At 46.6% G+C, this 19,482-nt stretch overlaps 1 protein-coding gene across 1 annotated transcript; it reads left to right on the top strand.

Annotated features, from left to right (window-relative positions):
* Positions 1-10,113: 10,113 nt before the first annotated feature.
* On the top strand, positions 10,114-16,010 carry LOC119790973 (uncharacterized PE-PGRS family protein PE_PGRS46-like). Its single transcript, XM_038296749.1, has 2 exons — positions 10,114-10,541; positions 15,686-16,010. The coding sequence occupies exons 1-2, from the start codon at positions 10,271-10,273 to the stop codon at positions 15,733-15,735; spliced, it is 321 nt and encodes a 106-aa protein (XP_038152677.1). The 5' UTR covers positions 10,114-10,270; the 3' UTR covers positions 15,736-16,010.
* The last annotated feature ends 3,472 nt before the right edge of the window (positions 16,011-19,482 follow it).

Genomic DNA, 19,482 nt, shown 5'->3' with positions numbered 1-19,482 from the left:
TCTTGTTCGTTTTCTGCCCATGGCTTTCCTGTTTCTGCCATGAATTTTCTCAATCTATTTTTAACATCCTCGAACCATTTAACTGGGTTCTGTCTGGCTGGAGGTAAACCTCGACAGGAAGTCCGCATCTCTGCATCTGTCCATGGCCCACACACAAGAACAGTGGGTCCACAATCCAGTGGGTCACCATCTTGGGGTCCCGTGTGTTGACCACAATGAGGGTTGGCCACCTCCAACACCGGAAAAGCACATGCCCCCTCCCCAGGATCTTGGTCCTGTTCTTGTTTTTTTAATTCAGCCAATCTTGGATAAATAGGGGCAGATGGGCCCCTTCCACAAGCCTCCACTTGATAATCATCCCTGTAACACTTCGAATCAAGCTTCACATCCCCCCCTGATCCTCCCAACTCATGCTCACAAGAGTCAGAGGCACTGAGTTCCATACCATCCACAGAGGACGACACGGACAGGGGGCCTGCTCCTGCTCCTCCAATATCACCACACGATGGTGGAGCCACTAGAGGAGGAACAGTGGCATGGCTGTGTTCATATTCACCGTGATGGGGTTTATCTCCACCCTCCTGCGCAGCTGATGCCACTGCTTGAACCCCATCACCCCCTTGAATTTGATTAGGGTCAGGATATTGAGGAAGCATACGGGATACAACAGTTTCTTCATCAGCTTTAACTTTTACAGCAGCAATTGTAGCTGTCTTTCTATCCTTCTTCTGTTGTATTTGGCTTTCCCTATTTTTTGCTTGCATAATCCACTTATTTAACTCTTCTAATTCTTTTCTGTATTTAGCTTGTTTTCTTTTTGATTTATACACCAACTTCTTCTCCACCTTCTGCTGAATCTTTGTCAGCGGCTCAACTTTCAACTTTCCATCCCAGTCCTCCTTCTCAATCCACTTTCTGGCAAACTCTGGGTCACCACCGCAACACGCCACCATCCATCTAACATCATCTGGCATTTCCTTCTTACTACTGCCTTGTCCCATTTTTAAAGAATTTAGTCCAGTACACAGCGGTTCGATTGTTTCCTCACACACTTTCACACAGTCACACACACCTAAGGCCTAATATTTTTTATTTTTTAACCAACATAGAGTCCCAGACTCGAATGCACAGAATACCCAGGTCCCAGACTTGTAAACAAAACTTGGTTTCGTCAAATATTCTTGCAACTACAACCAGTTATAGCTTGAACACAGAGGGTCCCAGACCCAAATGCACAGAATATCCAGGTCCCAGACTTGTAAACAAAACTTGGTTTCGTCAAATATTCTTGCAACTACAACCAGTTATAGCTTTCACACAGAGGGTCCCAGACCCAAACGCATAGAATACCGATCCCAGATCTCTCACAACAAACCCTGTTTGTCAAATATTCTAGCGACTACAACTAGTTATAGCTTTCACACAGAGGGTCCCAGACCCAAACGCATAGAATACCGATCCCAGATCTCCCACAACAAACCCTGTTTGTCAAATATTCTAGCGACTACAACTAGTTATAGCTTTCACATGGTCCCAGACCAGCTTTTAATAAAAAACCTTAGGCGTACCGTTTCTGTGCAGATCAGTCCTCAGCTTGAGTCGTCACCAGGATGTCCAGGGCAGGGCTGGACCAACCTATTGGCTCTGTCCGGCAAAGGGTGGACGGCTGTCGTCAGTTTCTTGGCCTTGGTCCCGCACGGTCCTGGACATTTGGATCTTGACTCCCGGAGTTTCAGCACCAAAAATGTTGGGTTTTTAATCCAGAGAAATGTGAGTTTAAAAGATTAAAAGGAAAATGATCAACACAGAGACGGGATTTTGTGACGTCAGCGTGTGCCGGGTGGAGAGAAGAATGCTGGCTTGGAAAGCCATCACCTTCTCCCACCGATCCCTTCATGGCAAAGCCTTTTATTAACAGTTTACAACATCAAACAGGCGGGCCTAAAACAGAAGAGCCAGTAATCATTGTCTGGGAGGATGCAGGTAACAAGATAGTGTGAATTGACCAACTGGCTGGATGGAAGTCACACATCCGTGTGATTCTGCCTCATGACCTACAGGAGGTCATAAAAGTTTATGACCCTTCTGGTTGAAACACAGGATAGTTATCACTCTAACAAGATTTTCTAATGTTTAGACTTCTGGGGGTTGTTGAAAAAGAGCAGGTACACTGGTTGGTTTATAAAATATTATTTAGTGAAAAACTTTGGTTTAAAATCACTGGATCCTTTACAGGAACCATAATCTCTGTCAGAGGTCCAAATACACCTGAAAGCTGCTGGCTGCAGCAGAAGCAGGAGATTCAGGAAGAAACTCAGCTGTTATCAACAGAGAGAAGATTGGTTCTGCAGAGTCCGTAAGCTGTTTCAGCGTCTTACTTCTTGAAACGAGTTTGACCTTGGCTTGAGTTTCCAGCTCAGTATCCAGAGCTGCTAGGAAATCCAGAGAGTGAGTCTTCAGGTTTGGCTCCGAGGGCAGGCTCGGCAGGTTAAGCTCTTCCAGAGCTTCACAGAGAAAAGCAGGTAACCTGGAAGCAGAGACAAAAAGGGTTAGAACCCAAAACAGGACTCAGAAGTAACTAGGTTCTCAGAGGATCTATGGCTTAGGTGCTAACCAACTGATTAAGACACTGCGGCGTTGAGGCAAGGTCTGAAGACAGCTTATGTAGTCTGGTCCTCCAGATGAGATGATCAGCAGCAGGTGCGCAGACAGCTCAGCTGAGAGGATCCAGGGCGGACTCTGCTGGAAAAAGTTGGTATTTCTCCAGCTCCCAACAGTACCCCCCCCTCAACGACCGCCTCTTGGCGGTGCGGAAGAAGTTGATGGGAGGGAGCGCTCATACTCCTCGATGAGTGAAGGATCGAGGATGTAGGAACCAGGAGCCCACTGTCGGTCCTCCGGACCGTAGCCCTCCCAGTCGACGAGGTACTGCCAGCCGCGACCTCGCCGACGGGAGTCCACGATCTGGCGGACGGTGAAGGCCGGATGTCCATCAACTTCCAGGGCGGGTGGAGGGGAGTCGGACGGAGGGCAAAGGGGACTTGAAATGACGGGTTTTACCTGGGAGACGTGGAACGTGGGATGAATTCGGAGTGTCGGGGGAAGTTGAAGACGGATGGCGGAGGGATTGATGACTTGGATGATCTTGTATGGACCGATGAACTTAGGAGACAACTTGCGGGACATCCCCTTGAGGGGAATGTCCCGGGTGGACAGCCAGACTTCCTGTCCAACAGAGTACTCGGGGGCTGGGCGTCTCTTGGAGTCAGCGAACTTCTTGGTGGTCTCGGAGGAGCGGTTGAGTGTGTTGATGGTCTCTCTCCAAATGCGCTGGCAGCGACGGATGTGGTGATTGACTGATTTTACCGATATCTCTCTCTTATCTGCGGGGAATAGGGGTGGTTGATAGCCGAGACTGACCTGGAAGGGGGATGACCGGTAGAAGCAGACTTGAGTGAGTTGTGAGCGTATTCTATCCAGGTGAGATACAGGCTCCAATCGGTGGGGTTGTTTGAAGTGAGACATCTGAGGGTGGATTCGAGGTGCTGATTCATCCTCTCAGTTTGACCGTTGGACTGGGGATGATAGCCAGAGGTTGGTGAAACTTTGCAATTGAGAGCGGAACAGAAAGCCTTCCAAACCTGTGAGATGAATTGGGGTCCACGATCTGAGAGGATGTCCTGGGGAATTCCATGGAGACGGAAGACGTGCTTTATCAGCAGTTGAGCGGTTTGGAAGGCCGTAGGAAGCTTTCTGAGAGGGATCAGATGACAGGACTTGGAGAATCGATCTACAATGGTGAAAATTGTGGACATACCTCGAGACTCAGGGAGACCAGTGACGAAATCAATAGCAATGTGGGACCATGGACGTGTGGGCACAGGGAGAGGTTGCAGCAAACCAGAGGGTGGTTGATGTGAGGCCTTGTTCCGTGCACAGGTGGAGCAGGCCGACACGTATTCCTTAACATCTCGATGAAGAGAGGGCCACCAAAAACGTCTTGAGATCAGAGAAACTGTTCGGCTTACCCCCGGATGAGCGGAGAATTTTGCGGAATGCATCCATTGGATGAGGCGAGACCTGACAGACGAGGGAACATAGGTTCGATTAGGTGGACCATTACTTGGATCAGGTTCCGTGGCCAGAGCAGCGTTGATTAAATCTGAGATCTCCCAGGTGACCATTCCAACAGTACATGAGGCAGGGAGGACAGGTTGAGATGACTCGGATTTATCCACAGCGTAGAGATGAGAGAGAGAATCGGGTTTGATGTTCTTTGATCCTGGTCTGTAGGAGATAATGAGGTTAAAGTGTGAAAAGAAGAGAGACCACCTTGACTGTTGAGGAGTCGCTTGTTTTGCGGACTGAATGTAGGCGAGATTTTTATGATCAGTCCACACTAGAACTGGATGCTCAGCTCCTTCTAGCCAGTGTCTCCACTCCTCCAGGGCTAACTTGATAGCCAAAAGTTCTCGGTCACCAACGTCATAGTTATGTTCTACGGGAGAGAGCTTACGTGTGAAGAAGGCACAGGGGTGGATTCGTTGATCTGAGTCGAGTTTTTGGGACAAGACTGCCCCCACGCCGGAGTCAGAAGCGTCAACCTCAAGGATGAATTGTTTTGATGGATCTGGTTGGATCAGCACTGGAGCTCTGGAAGACAAGGTTTTGAGTTTGTCAAAAGCAAATTGTGCCTCGGAGGACCATTGGAAAACTCTCTTGGATGATGTCAAGGCAGTTAATGGGAGGGCGGTTTGGATGTAATTTCTAATAAATCTCCGGTAGAAATTAGCGAAACCCAAAAATCTTTGTAACTGTTTGCGGTTCTCCGGAACAGGCCACTCCAAAACTGCTCTTATTTTTTCTTCAGAAGGCTTAACCTGCCCGCCCTCGAGCACAAACCCCAAAAAGGTAACTGAAGATTGGTGAAACTCACATTTCTCAGCCTTTACAAAAAGTTTGTTCTCCATCAGTCTCTGAAGAACCAGGCGGACATGTCTCTTATGCTCAGAAAGATCCTTGGAGTAGATTAGAATGTCGTCTATGTAGACGAACACGAATACATTTAGAAAGTCTCTGAGAACATCGTTCACTAGAGCCTGAAAACATGCAGGGGCATTAGTTAACCCAAAAGGCATGACCAAATACTCGAACTGGGAGTCGAAGGGAGTCTTAAATGCCGTCTTCCACTCATCCCCTTCACATATCCTAAGGAGATTGTGAGAAAAAACGGCTCGCCAGCTCCCGTCTCACGTCAGAGGAGGAGTAAGCAGATGACTTGCAAAAAAAACTAAATGGTAAGAACCAGCGGACGACAAAATTCCAGTTAAAAAGCGTGTAGCAATTTATTTACTGGCGATGGTGAAGACAAAAAAAAACAAAACAAACAAAATACTTTCAAATAAAGAAAACAAAACCGGCCATTGCAGGCAATACAAAAAACTGACAGCCTCACAGCAAGCTGACATTAAATATAGTTATTTTTAAAGCAGACCTTCCAAAACAGTTTCTCCAAGCAGCCCTCCAAGCAGCCCTCCCAAGACATTGTGAGTATGCCCCTTAAATAGACCCACCAATAATTAACCAATTGGGACAGCCCAACTGAACAGGAAGGCAAATCCCAAATAAACCACAGTTAACATTATAGAAAAATAAATACAGACAATATCATCATTCATACAAAAACATACATATTTATGAAATAATTTAACCATACAAACATTACCATTTCACCTACTTATTATCATGCAAACAATTATCACACACACTGAAATCCCACTTAACACCCCTGCCCCCTAATAGTCTTTTCCAATGCCCTGGGACAATGAATAAGAGATTGGCTCCGATGCGGTACGTGTTTCCACACGGACCAGTATTCTGACGGACCAAGGGAAGAGAAAGTGTAATTTGACTAGGAAGTTTTATTGCCGACTACGGAATGTATACTGATGCTGACACAGTGGATACTGTCAGAGTTTGCTACGCTGGTGAGTAAGAAAAATGTTAAATGAAAGGTGACGTTGTAATTTCAGAACTAGTGATAATTACTGGGTGAAATGTTTGGAACTGCCGCCGCCATGATGGCCGGTCTGTGGTGCATGCTGGGAAATGTAGTGAAGGATGCAACGCTGTGTGTGATAGACGGCGGCTATACTTTGGGAACAGAGGGGGAAAACGGCTCCGTTTTCACATTTCCTCCCCCTTCTGAAGTCTTGACACAGGGGTGGCGAGACAGGAAATCCGCTACAGGGTTCAGCTTCCCCGCCCTGTACTGAATTTTAAACCGAAATGGCTGTAAAGACAAAAACCATCTTGTAATGCGAGCATTGGAGTCTTTCATTTTCCCCAACCATTGGAGTGCCCTATGGTCAGTCTCAAGCAGAAAGTCTCTTCCTAACAGGTAATATCTGAAAGACTCAAGAGCCCATTTCACAGCTAGGCACTCCAGCTCCACCACAGAATACCTGGTCTCCCGAGGAAATAGTTTGCGGCTGATATAAGCCACAGGCTTCTGCTGTTCATCCTCCCCCTGGAGAAGGACCGCCCCCAGCCCAACTCCAGAGGCATCAGTCTGCACAACAAAAGGTTTCTCAAAGTCTGGACTTTGCAGCACCGGCTCACAGAGTAATGCTGCCTTCAAGTCTTGGAAAGCCCGTTCATGCACCTCCTCCCACTTCACCCTTACTGACCCCGACTTCCGGGTCAGGTCAGAGAGAGGTGCAGCCCGGGTAGCAAAGTTCGGGACAAATCTCCGGTACCACCCCACCAGCCCCAAGAAAGACCGTATCTCCTTTTTGGTCTGGGGTTGTGGGCAGTCTCGGATAGCCTCCAACTTGTCCTTTTGAGGTTTGATTACCCCACTGCCGATGATGTGTCCCAGATACCGGACCTCCGGCTGGGCTAGGGCACATTTCTTTGGCTGGATTGTCAGCCCAGCTGCGTGAATGCGCTTCAGAATCTCGGCCAGGTGTTGAATATGGTCTTGCCAGGTGGCACTGTAAATCACCACATCGTCCAAATAGGCTGCAGCATAGGCTCCAGGGCCCTCCAAGACTTGGTCCATCAGACGTTGGAAAGTGGCTGGTGCTCCCTGTAGGCCAAAAGGCTTAACAGTAAATTGATAAAGACCTTGAGGGGTACGGAAGGCCATGTATGGTCTGGCTCCCTCCGCCAACGGTACCTGCTAGTACCCCTTACAGAGATCAAGGGTTGTGATGAACTGCGCCCTCCCAAGGCGCTCGATAAGGTCCTCCAGCCTCGGCATTGGGTATGCATCGAAGTGAGACTGAGCATTAACTTGCCTGAAGTCAATGCAAAAACGGATGCTCCCATCCTTCTTCGGCACGAGCACAATGGGACTACTCCAACCACTGCTGGAACGCTCGATGACCCCAAGCTGCTTCATGTCCTCCAGCTCCTGCTGGAGGGCCGGCAACAAGCGCTCAGGGATACGATACATCCGCTGCCTCACCGGAGTGGAGTCTTTCAGCGGGATGTCATGGTCCACCAATGAAGTATGCCCCGGCTGCTCGGAAAACAGACCTGCAGGTATGACAGCCTGCACTTCCTTGGCCTGCTGAGCAGTCAGGTGTGAAAGGTCTGGTTCAGTGGGGGAAACAGCAGCTGGAAAGAACTGCTCTGGTGGATCCTCATCCTCCTGCACTGCTTGTACCATCAGCTGTTGGCTGACAGGTGGCTCCCGTCCGTGCCACTCTTTGAGAAGGTTGACATGGTAGGCCTGTCGAGTCTTCCGCCTCCCCGGCATCTCCAACTCGTAAGTCACTGGGCCCATCTGACGCGTAATTCTGTACGGCCCTTGCCAACGGGCAAGGAGCTTGTTCTCCGTTGTCGATAACAGCAACAGGACCTGCTGCCCCGGTGAAAAAGTTCTCTGGCGTGCAGACTTGTCATACCACCGTGCTTGGGTCTCCTGCGCCTGCTGCATATTCTCCTCCACCAAGGAGGTCATCTCCTCCAGCTTGTCCCGCATCCTAAGGACATAGGAGAGGACGCCGTCTGCTGCTTCCGGTTGAGGTGCCACCCAGGCATCTCGCAATAAATCCAGAGGGCCCCGAACATGGCGCCCGTACAACAGTTCAAAGGGCGAGAACCCTGTAGAGGCCTGGGGAACCTCCCTGTAGGCAAAAAGCAGGTACGACAACCACTGGTCCCAGTCTTTGCCATTCAGAGCAACAAACTTTTTGAGCATGCTCTTCAGTGTGCGGTTGTATCTCTCAACCAACCCATCAGTCTGGGGGTGGTAGGGAGTAGTCCGTATCCCCTTTATCCCCAGTAAGCTATAGACCTGTTTGAGTGTCTTAGATAGAAATGCAGTGCCCTGATCTGTAATTATCTCCTGAGGTATGCCTACCCTAGAGATCAGCTGGAGTAAGGCACGGGCAACAGCAACGGCTGTGATTTTGCGCAAGGGGAAGGCTTCTGGGTAGCGGGTAGCATAATCACATACAACAAGGATGAACCGGTGACCTGACCTTGTTCTCTCCAGGGGACCAACGATATCCATCCCTATTCTATGGAATGGGACACCAATAATGGGGAGAGACTTAAGTGGGGAAGGCCTAACTTTATGGCTACTGGTCAGTTGACAGATGGGACATGACTTGCAATACTTCAGGACATCAGTATATAACCCTGGCCAGTAGAATCGCCGTGCTATCCTCTCAAAGGTCTTGACATTACCCAAATGTCCTGCTAAGGGAACATCATGACCTAGGGCCAACACTTTTCCCCTCAGACACTGTGGCACTACCACCTGCTCAATACTGCCCCCCTCAAGTTGATGAAAAAGCAAACCATCCCTGATAAAATAATCCTCCCCATACAAAGCAGTGGCTATCCCATTCTTTTCCCCTTCAGTTTCTGTTGCTTTACTGAAAAGCTCCTTTAATGACTCATCTTCCCTCTGCAGATCCCTAATGTTACTTGGAGGCTCCCATATGTCTGCTTTATCAACATCTGGAACTGGCAACTGCTCTGCCATTTTCTGAACTGATCCCAATAGCTTTTCCCGTCTTCTCTGTCTGCGGCTTTTGTGTAACTTCTCATGCTCAGGGAAGTCTATGTCAGTGTGGCTAAAAGGCATAGTTTCTATCAGTGCTCGGGCAGTAACCTCTTCTAGAAACTCTTTCTGCTGAGCCTTGGCCTGAGAGCGGGTTACAACCAGGCTAACTGGCTTGGAAGACTGAATAAGCTCAGGCAGAATTAACACATCCTGCCCCAACACTACAGGATAGCTCAATCCTTTAACCACTCCCACGTTTAATGAAAAGACCTGACCTTTGACCTCCAGACAAATGTCTGCTACCGGGTAAACATGCTCATCTCCATTCACACAGCAAACCCTGAGCTGCCCTTTCCCCAACTCAACTGGCTGCTTTACCAGATGGGGTTGGACTAGGTGTGAATGCTACCTGAGTCTAAGAGAGCAACTGTAGTTTTGCCATTCACTTTGACCGGTGTAGTCTGTAATCTGGCAACAACTCCAGTTCCAGGCCCTGACAGGCTACACAGGTTTTTAGCTTTCCTAACGGGGCAATCCCGAATCATGTGACCAGGTTGGCTGCAGTAATGACAGATAACAAAAGTCCTGTTATGTGTAGCTGTGGGTGCTGGGGCCTGTCTAGGCTGTGAGGTGGCTGGGGCCTGTCTAGGCTGTGAAGTAGAAGGAAAAGGGTAGGCCTGTTTATCCGGTATCCTACTCTGTACGGACCCCCTAGGACCAACTCCACCACCGAACCCCCCAGACTTACCTCCAATAGCTGGTCGGCTGAAGGTCTGAACCCGGAAAGTCTTTGGTCCCTGACGAGCAGCAAGGAAGGCTTCCACCAGCTCTGCAGCTTGCTGGCCTGTAGCTGGGCGGTGCTCCTTCACCCAGACACGCACCTCTGGAGCTAGGGTACGCAGGTACTGTTCCAGGACCAGAATTTCTCCTACTTCCTCCACCGACTTCCCGGACGGCTTAATCCACTTCCTGTAGAGGTCCATCAAGCGGTTGTACAGTTCCCGTGGAGTCTCCCCTGTCCTGACCTCTGGATCACGGAAACGCTGCCTGTAGACTTCTTCATTTATCTCGAACTTGGTGAGAATAGCGTCTTTCACTTCATCATAGTCCGTGGCATCAAAACTGTCCATTGCCACATAAGCTGCCCTGGCTCGGCCGGTAAGATATGGCACCAGGTACACAGCCCAGTTGGCTCTCGGCCACCTATAGGCGACAGCAAGTCGTTCAAAAGTTGTGAGGTACTGTTCAATGTCGTCCCCCTCTTCCAGCTTTGGCACTGCTGCTCTGGTCCAGGCCACTGGGGACGGCGCTGCTGGGTCGATTGCTGGATACAGTGAGGCTGCTGGAACTGACACAGGAAATGGTACGGCCGACGTCACCCCCGGATTCAGCAGAACTTCAGGTGGCACCGTTGGATGCTGTGACACTGGTGGTGTGGCTGCCGGACTCCGCTGGGCTTCTGGAGACGGCACTGGTGGTCTGGCAGCCGGACTCCGCTGGGCTTCTGGAGATGGCACTGGTCACTGCATGAAAAGTGGGATTTTCGTCAATATACGGCACTGTAGATTGTCGTGGAACTTCAGGTTAGCGGCAGTTTACGGCAATTTGCAGGCTTCGACGAAAACTCCCGTAAATTGTCAGAAATTGACGTGGAATTTCTTAGGCAGTGTTCCCCCCATGCCTCCCCCCCATGGAATTCTAGGGGAGGCTTTAACATGTAAATGAACATGCTGTGAGCTATACAAATGCAAACCAGGGTTGCAGGGGGGGGGGGGGGTAAAACCCCCCCTGCAACCCTGGGTAAGAAAATCTCTGATACAAAGAGATCAGGTATACCCTCTTACATTTTAGCTTGAATTGATTTATTTAATTAAAGTATAGAGACCAAAACAGATCTTTAGCTGACAGAGCAATACATTTAGAGCAGTAATTTTTTTTTTTTAAATTTGCATTTAAGATAAAAAATAAAATGTTGTCTGTCAAAATGCTCAATTCACAATTACTTAAGTGGAAAAGTTTCAAGAAATGATTCTGAGATGATTCACTTTATAACATGGCGCATTATCCTGTTGGAAGTAGCCATCAGAAGATTGGTACACTGTGGTCATAAGGACATAGGTCAGCATGCTAAATTGGTTTTAAGTGGCCCAAAGTGTGGCAATAAATATCCCCCAAACAGATGGTAGAAATAGATCAGGCTCAGTATAGCCTAATTATAGACTCTTACATTTTAGCTTGAATTGATTTATTTAATTAAAGTACGCTAGATTACTGTGTATGCAAAGGTAAGGAAAAAAAAAATACACAAAATAATTTACCTCAAAAATTAGTTTTAATCAGAATCAGTTGGCTGTAATGGTTATTTTTTTTTTTTAGATTTCCACCTGTTTTTTTTTTTTTGTTATTGAATATATAAGAAAACAATAACAATCTCAAATAACAAGTCAATAACAAATATTTCAATACAAGAAGAAATATCACAACTCCTGCTTTTGAAAAATAAAATTAAATGCACAGGCTGGAACAAAGTATAAAATAAAATAAAATAAATAAAAATAAATAAAATAATAATAGTAGTTAAAGTAAATTAATCAGTGGGGACTACCAACTGAAATTCTTCAATTAACTCAAACAATTTAATTGCATTTAAAATCTGCATCTTTCTCAGACATCTTTTGAAAAGGGAAAGTTCATTTTTGAGAGCAGAGATTGAGAGGGAGCATTTTGCATAGCGACATTTATGGATATAATACTTTGTTACAATTATTAGAATATTGATTAAAAATTCCAAATTTTTTTTCTTTAATGGATAAACCGAATTGAATGTTTTGCCAGGAAATAAAATCTAAATTTATTGTTTTAGAAGACAGAAAGGTTCGAAGTTGATCCCATAAGTTTAATACTTCTTTACATTCATAAAAAAGATGTTTAGTTGTTTCCAATTGAGTTGTACAAAAGCCACAATTCTCAACATTAAACTTAAATCTCTCTCTTAAAAACTCATTTGAAGGATATATGTTATTTATTATTTTAAATTGTAATTCTTTATATTTAGGAGGAATTGGGAATTTCAAATAATTTGTCCTAATTTTGACTATCATAGATTTCTTAAAATTTTGTAAGAGAGCTGTGCTTTTTGTTCTTCCTGGGTACATATTATTTATAGAATATTGATTCAAAAACTTTTTGTTGCATTTATTATCTCTAATGTCCACCTGCTCAAATTCAATCTTATGGAGACAAACAATTGCAATTGCAAACAATTTATAGGTGCATTACCGCCACCTTCCAGAATGGAGCGACGCGAGCTCTTCTCGCGAGTCCTTCCGTATAACAATGACGTCGTATGTGATTGGAGGAGCCTGATGAGCCTTCGGCCCCATCGTCCAATCACGTGTGAGCTTTTGTGCACTACGACTTCTCGCGAGACCAGCATATTAGCAGACATGTTTGTGTTACCTTTATTATGGATATCTATGCTCAGAAGAGCTTCATCTCCAGTTACCGTGTTTGTATTTTGTTGTTACGTGAACAATGGCTGCACGACGTCTCGCGTTCAACTCGCCTCCAACTGCTCTTAGTCCAAAACTTTCGGCCAGCCCACAGACTGACGAGAAGAAACTGCTGATTGCTATCAGCGGACTGTCTCGTCAGCTTTGCGAGACAACTTTGCGGGATATACGAACTCGAGGAAGAGAAGACGGGTGCACAACGCCACGCTAGCGGTAAATATATGTTCGATTACTGGTAGCTATGCTAAAAGCAGCCTAGCTTAGCTAGGCAAGCTAAAGACACCCTAGCCTAGCTAGGTAAGCTAAAAGCAGCCTAGCCTAAAGCTTTATTAAAGTGTATTTTTTGTGATTCACAGGAAGCAATATGCCGTCTTAACAACTCGGAGAATAATTGCAGGCGCTATGAACCGGAGCAGGGGTAAGGTTTAAAGAATATGCTTTCATTCTGCGGTAAAAGGACATGGATACGGATGGATACCGACCATAGCTGTACTTTTTTTTTTTTCACAGACTACAGTCGCCTCACAATGAGGCGGTGACCTCCTATTTGCTCGGATTTGCACGATGTTGATAAAGACAACATTGTGTGTAAGTGACTTGTTTTAATGTTTTCTCCTTCCTTGTTACTGTGACTTGCGTTTGATTTTTTATTTTTATTTTTTTTTCATACCACTCTCATTTAATTGTTTTCCAGCTGCCTGTAAGACGTATTATGAGACGGTATGCAGGAGCTTCAGATACACGCTGCTAGCCAGCACGCTGCGTGCGGAGGCTGCCAGGCTATCTGCTCGGAGTCGGGCCAGAAGAAAGAGGGTAAGACTTTATTTGGTGACTATTTTTCAGGTGCATTAATAGATGTGTTGTGCCCATATGCAGTGCGCTGATTCATTGTTTTTTTTTCAGCTGCTGAAGGCGAGGCAGAGTGTGCTGGCAGATGAGGAAGTGGAACTCTGTAAGTCCGCCACCGTCGACCTCATGTCCGACGAAGAAGATGGCGTCGTCGGCGGTGTCTCTGGATGGATTGTACGGTCGCCGCCATTTCGTAGGCCGGATCTCACTGAACTCTGTGTTAAGCTGCAGTCCCGGTTAGAAGCGATGCCGAAGTACAGGGCCACGCACAGTATGCGTCTGCACATCGGACCTGCCTCGGAGGGAATGCTGCCAGTTACCTCCAACCCCGAGGAAGCAAAGAGTTGTAATTTTTAGAAACGCATGTGTTTGGATACGCGTTGTATATAGTTGTGTGTGTTTTAATAAAGCTCTTTCTTTGCATAAACAGCTTCCTGGCAAATCTTCATTTCCTGTATAAATTCATTCATGTCCTTGATGGTAGCATAATAATTGTGTAGTAGTGTAGGATAACATAAATACACAGCATATGAATGAATAAATATATGAATGAATAAATATATGAATGAATAAATATATGAATATATATATATATGAATGAATAAATATATATATATGAATAAATATATATATATGTAAATATATATATATATACACTATATTGCCAAAAGTATTTGCTCACCCATCCAAATTATTGGAATCAGGTGTTCCAATCACTTCCATGGCCACAGGTGTATAAATTCAAGCACCTAGGCATGCAGACTGTTTTTACAAACATTTGTGAAAGAATGGGTCGCTCTCAGGAGCTCAGTGAATTCCAGCGTGGAACTGTGATAGGATGCCACCTGTGCAACAAATCCAGTCGTGAAATTTCCTCGCTCCTAAATATTCCACAGTCAACTGTCAGCTGTATTATAAGAAAATGGAAGTGTTTGGGAACGACAGCAACTCAGCCACGAAGAGGTAGGCCACGTAAACTGACGGAGCGGGGTCAGCGGATGCTGACGCGCATAGTGCGAAGAGGTCGCCAACTTTCTGCAGAGTCAATCACTACAGACCTCCAAACTTCATGTGGCCTTCAGATTAGCTCAAGAACAGTGCGCAGAGAGCTTCATGGAATGGGTTTCCATGGTCGAGCAGCTGCATCCAAGCCATACATCACCAAGTGCAATGCAAAGCGTCGGATGCGGTGGTGTAAAGCACGCCGCCACTGGACTCTAGAGCAGTGGAGACGCGTTCTCTGGAGTGACGAATCGCGCTTCTCCATCTGGCAATCTGATGGACGGGTCTGGGTTTGGCGGTTGCCAGGAGAACGGTACTTGTCTGACTGCATTGTGCCAAGTGTAAAGTTTGGTGGAGGGGGGATTATGGTGTGAGGTTGTTTTTCAGGAGCTGGGCTTGGCCCCTTAGTTCCAGTGAAAGGAACTCTGAATGCTTCAGCATACCAAGACATTTTGGACAATTCCATGCTCCCAACTTTGTGGGAACAGTTTGGAGCTGGCCCCTTCCTCTTCCAACATGACTGTGCACCAGTGCACAAAGCAAGGTCCATAAAGACATGGATGACAGAGTCTGGTGTGGATGAACTTGACTGGCCTGCACAGAGTCCTGACCTCAACCCGATAGAACACCTTTGGGATGAATTAGAGCGGAGACTGAGAGCCAGGCCTTCTCGTCCAACATCAGTGTGCGACCTCACAAATGCGCTTCTGGAAGAATGGTCAAAAATTCCCATAAACACACTCCTAAACCTTGTGGACAGCCTTCCCAGAAGAGTTGAAGCTGTTCTAGCTGCAAAGGGTGGACCGACGTCATATTGAACCCTATGGATTAGGAACGGGATGTCACTTAAGCTCATATGTGAGTCAAGGCAGGTGAGCAAATACTTTTGGCAATATAGTGTATATGCCAACCAATCACGAGCGAGTTTACTTGTTTAAAAAGAAGTGGTTCCATCCAATACTCAGTAAGAAAATTAAAGCCTGGCGTGGCCACGTGTGGTTTTGCTGCCAATCACGAGCGATTTCATTTGTTTGAGAATAGTGGTTTCAGCCAATACTGAGAAGGTTATTCAAGCCAGACCTGGCCAGCCGCGCGGGTTTGCTGCATTCATATGCTAATTAGGGCCATTAGTACAGCTGATCGCTCTCCACATACGTCACGGTACGTTTTCGACAATTTGTGGCACGACAAACGCGGACAAGCACGGGTTGCAAATTGTCGGAAACTGACGAAAATCAGGCAGATCTGCGGGAGTTTACGGGGGTTTACGGGGACGAAAATCTCACTTTTCATGCAGTGGGTGGTCTGACTGGCAGTGCTGGTACAGCGGCATCAAACACAGGTCGCTGACGCCCCTGTCGCCCAGAGTCCAACTCATCCCACACATTGTTCAACTGGACCTGAACGCTACGCCACCTCTGTTCATGCTTGTAGGACTCATGCGCTTGGGTCTTGATAGCAGTCTGTAGCAGGTTGTACAGTGAACGCAGGTCAAGCTCCCCGGACACTTCAGCTGCTCCTCCTGTGGCTCCACCCTCAGCATCATCAGCTGAGCGCTGGAATCTCTCTACTTCCACCAAGTCCTCCTCATCACAAGGAAGCTCCATTGAGTCAGCTTTGGTCCGCCTGACCAATGACATCGCAGACCTTGACTGCAGCCTTCCTCCTCCTCTCCTTTTCGTAGACTTCTTCGGCGCCACGATCCCACTTCTGACACTACATGTGAGAAAAAACGGCTCGCCAGCTCCCGTCTCACGTCAGAGGAGGAGTAAGCAGATGACTTGCAAAAAAAACTAAATAGTAAGAACCAGCGGATGACAAAATTCCAGTTAAAAAGCGTGTAGCAATTTATTTACTGGCGATGGTGAAGACAAAAAAAACAAAACAAACAAAATACTTTCAAATAAAGAAAACAAAACCGGCCATTGCAGGCAATACAAAAAACTGACAGCCTCACAGCAAGCTGACATTAAATATAGTTATTTTTAAAGCAGACCTTCCAAAACAGTTTCTCCAAGCAGCCCTCCAAGCAGCCCTCCCAAGACATTGTGAGTATGCCCCTTAAATAGACCCACCAATAATTAACCAATTGGGACAGCCCAACTGAACAGGAAGGCAAATCCCAAATAAACCACAGTTAACATGATAGAAAAATAAATACAGACACTATCATCATTCATACAAAAACATACATATTTATGAAATAATTTATTATTTAATATATTATTATTTATGAAATATTTATTTTTGTTTGTAATTTGGTTCAGGCCTCTATAATCGATACAGGGTCTTAAAGAACCATCCTTCTTTCCAACAAAGAAAAATCCTGCGCCCAACGGGGATGAAGATGGACGAATTATTCCTGCAGCTAGCGACTCGTTAATGTATTTTTCCATCGTCTCACGTTCTGGTTTGGAAATGTTGTAGAGTCTACTGCTGGGTAACGGAGCCCCGGGTAACAGCTCGATGGCACAGTCGTATGGTCTGTGTGGTGGAAGGGACGAAGCACTGACCTTACTGAAAACAGGAGCCAAATCATGGTAATCAGGAGGTACCGAAGAAAGGTCAGGGACGTCCATCTCCCCCCCACCTCTAGGGGGCCCCACAGCGGGAGCTGCAGAACGGAGGCATGTCTCATGACACAATGTGAACCAGGACTCCACATGACGATCAGCCCAATTTATATGGGGATTATGCTTCTCCAGCCATTCAAAACCCAGCACCAGAGGGGAACATGCGGATGAAAAAACAAAGAAGGTTATGGTCTCTCGATGGTTACCTGAGGTTAGCAGTTCAAGAGGTTGAGTTTGGTGGGTGACTTGATGAAGTTTCTTCCCATCGATCGCAGAGACCCTGAGAGGCTGGGTTAACGGAACTGTAGCAATTTGAAGCTGTTGGACGAGATTAGAATCAATTAAGTTTCGTTCACATCCAGAGCCAATGAAAGCTGAGAAAGAGAGGCTCTGGTCTGAAACAAACAACGTGGCAGGAAGCATAAGACGAGGAGGTTTTTCAGTTTCTTCGTGGCCCGTCAGACTCCTCAAAACCTCTGACGGGCCCCGGCTTTTGATTTTGCTGGGCATGAAGCGATGAAGTGTCCACTCTCACCGCAATAAATGCAAAGTTTGCCCAGAAATCTCCTTTGTCTTTCCTCTGGAGTCAGCCTAGTGTGTCCAACCTGCATAGGCTCCATTTTAGTATCTCCAGAATGAGTAGCCTGAACAGGCATAGGGAGAGGCTGGCTCTTAAGCTTTGGTCTGGATAATTGTTCTGTGGGAGCAGAAACAATAGTCACATTATTTGAGGCGGGGACAGAAGAAATTAACCCCAAATTCCTGTGCCTAAGGCTGTTTCTAGCCCGAATCCGATTGTCCAGCTTAATGGTTAGCTGAATCAATTCCTCGAGTGTAGCCGGTTCATCAAGGGTAGCCAACTAATCTTTAATATGTTCGTTTAAAGCCTCAAAATAAGCTCCCTTTAAGGCACTCTGGTTCCATCGGGAAGCAGCCGCTTTAACCCGGAAGTTTATGGAAAACTCAGCCACGGAAGAATTTCCCTGTTTAAGATGAAAAAGAGCTCGTGAATCAAGGGTTTGATCGGTGTCCAGGTTGAAAACTTGGGAAAACTCTGAAATGAAATCTGTATAATGACAATCAAGGCTTTCATCTGAGGCAAATCTGGCTTGAGCCCAGGCCAGAGCTCTTCCTGTTAACTGAGAAAGAATGAAGGTTATTTTCTTGTGGTCCGTGGGAAAACTGCCAGGAGAGTTCTGGAAAATTAGTCGACATTGAAATAAAAATTCCTTGCAATCATTTACGTTACCAGAAAACTTTTCATCGGAGACTTGGGCGGAACTCGGATGACGTCACGGCCGGTGACCTCGGAAGAGGAACTGGACCCGGAAATGGTTGAACTGCCGGTATGGCATTTGCACTATTGATATGGTTAGCGTAGCTTTGGAGCATCTGATTTTGCATCTCAATATGCGTGTTCAACTCACGGAGAGCCAGGGCGTGTCCATGGATTTGGGCTTCTTGCTCCTCTAAACGACGGTGGATGTGATCTGCTGGGCCTTGTGTCTGGCCGCAGTGTTCTGTCATGATGGGTAAACAGAGAGGCCCAAGATGCAGAACACTGACGACTCAGAGGGAAAGTTTTAACAAGTTTATTGTTTGCACAAGCATGAATAATAATAAGGACAGTTGACTGGTTCTGGTCTGGGACTGGTTCACTGGAGTCTGTGAGAGAGACAGTTCTGTTAGCGAAGGCTTGGTTGGGATTGATCTTTGTTGTGTTCAGGTTTGTACCTTGAAGAACGTAGAAGGGGCTTTGGGAGTGGAACTGTTGGGTCCGGAGATGATTTGGTTCTGCAGAGTCCGTAAGCTGTTTCAGCGTCTTACTTCTTGAAACGAGTTTGACCTTGGCTAGAGTTTCCAGCTCAGTATCCAGAGCTGCTAGGAAATCCAGAGAGTGAGTCTTCAGGTTTGGCTCGGAGGGCAGGCTCGGCAGGTTAAGCTCTTCCAGAGCTTCACGGAGAAAAACAGGTAACCTGGAAGCAGAGACAAAAAGGGTTAGAACCCAAAACAGGACTCAGAAGTAACTAGGTTCTCAGAGGATCTATGGCTTAGGTGCTAACCAACTGATTAAGACACTGCGGCGTCGAGGCAAGGTCTGAAGACAGCTTATGTAGTCTGGTCCTCCAGATTAGGGATGGGGATCGAAACCCGGTTCCATCAAGGACCCGGTTCCACTTTTTTCAAAACCCGAAAATCAATAACGTTTGGGCTTATCGATACCACTATCGAGTCTGGTCGTTTTTTTTTTTTCTCCGGAGGTCCTGTAACATAATTGTGTGGCCCTCGAGTCGCGTCACAGCATTTAAATCTAATCAATCCAATCACTGCAGCATGTCCACCAATGTTTTGGAATGAAATTGTAAGCAAACAGATATTAAAAGTAAAAAAAGTGAAGTCTGGCACTTAACTTTGCTCGCCACTCGAGAATGGCTGAACGGAAAAGACTCCTCCTCCTCCTACTGCACCACAGTCGGGCCCGTCTTCATCATCCACTCAGAGTACCACTGGTAAGCGCGCACAC

Source organism: Cyprinodon tularosa, unplaced genomic scaffold (assembly GCF_016077235.1).
Source record: "Cyprinodon tularosa strain WSP-4 unplaced genomic scaffold, ASM1607723v1 ctg376, whole genome shotgun sequence".
Lineage (NCBI taxonomy): Eukaryota > Metazoa > Chordata > Actinopteri > Cyprinodontiformes > Cyprinodontidae > Cyprinodon > Cyprinodon tularosa.
Note: the sequence above shows the minus strand (reverse complement) of the source record. Positions and strands in the feature narration are given on the sequence as shown.

What these genes read in the sequence shown, in the direction of transcription:
- LOC119790973 (XM_038296749.1), top strand. Translation starts at nt 10,271, where the DNA reads ATGTCGTCCCCCTCTTCCAGCTTTGGCACTGCTGCTCTGGTCCAGGCC. An exon ending in GGCTTCTGGAGATGGCACTG is followed by an intron (nt 10,542 to 15,685) that starts GTCACTGCATGA and finishes TTCATGCAGTGG; the next exon opens with GTGGTCTGACTGGCAGTGCT.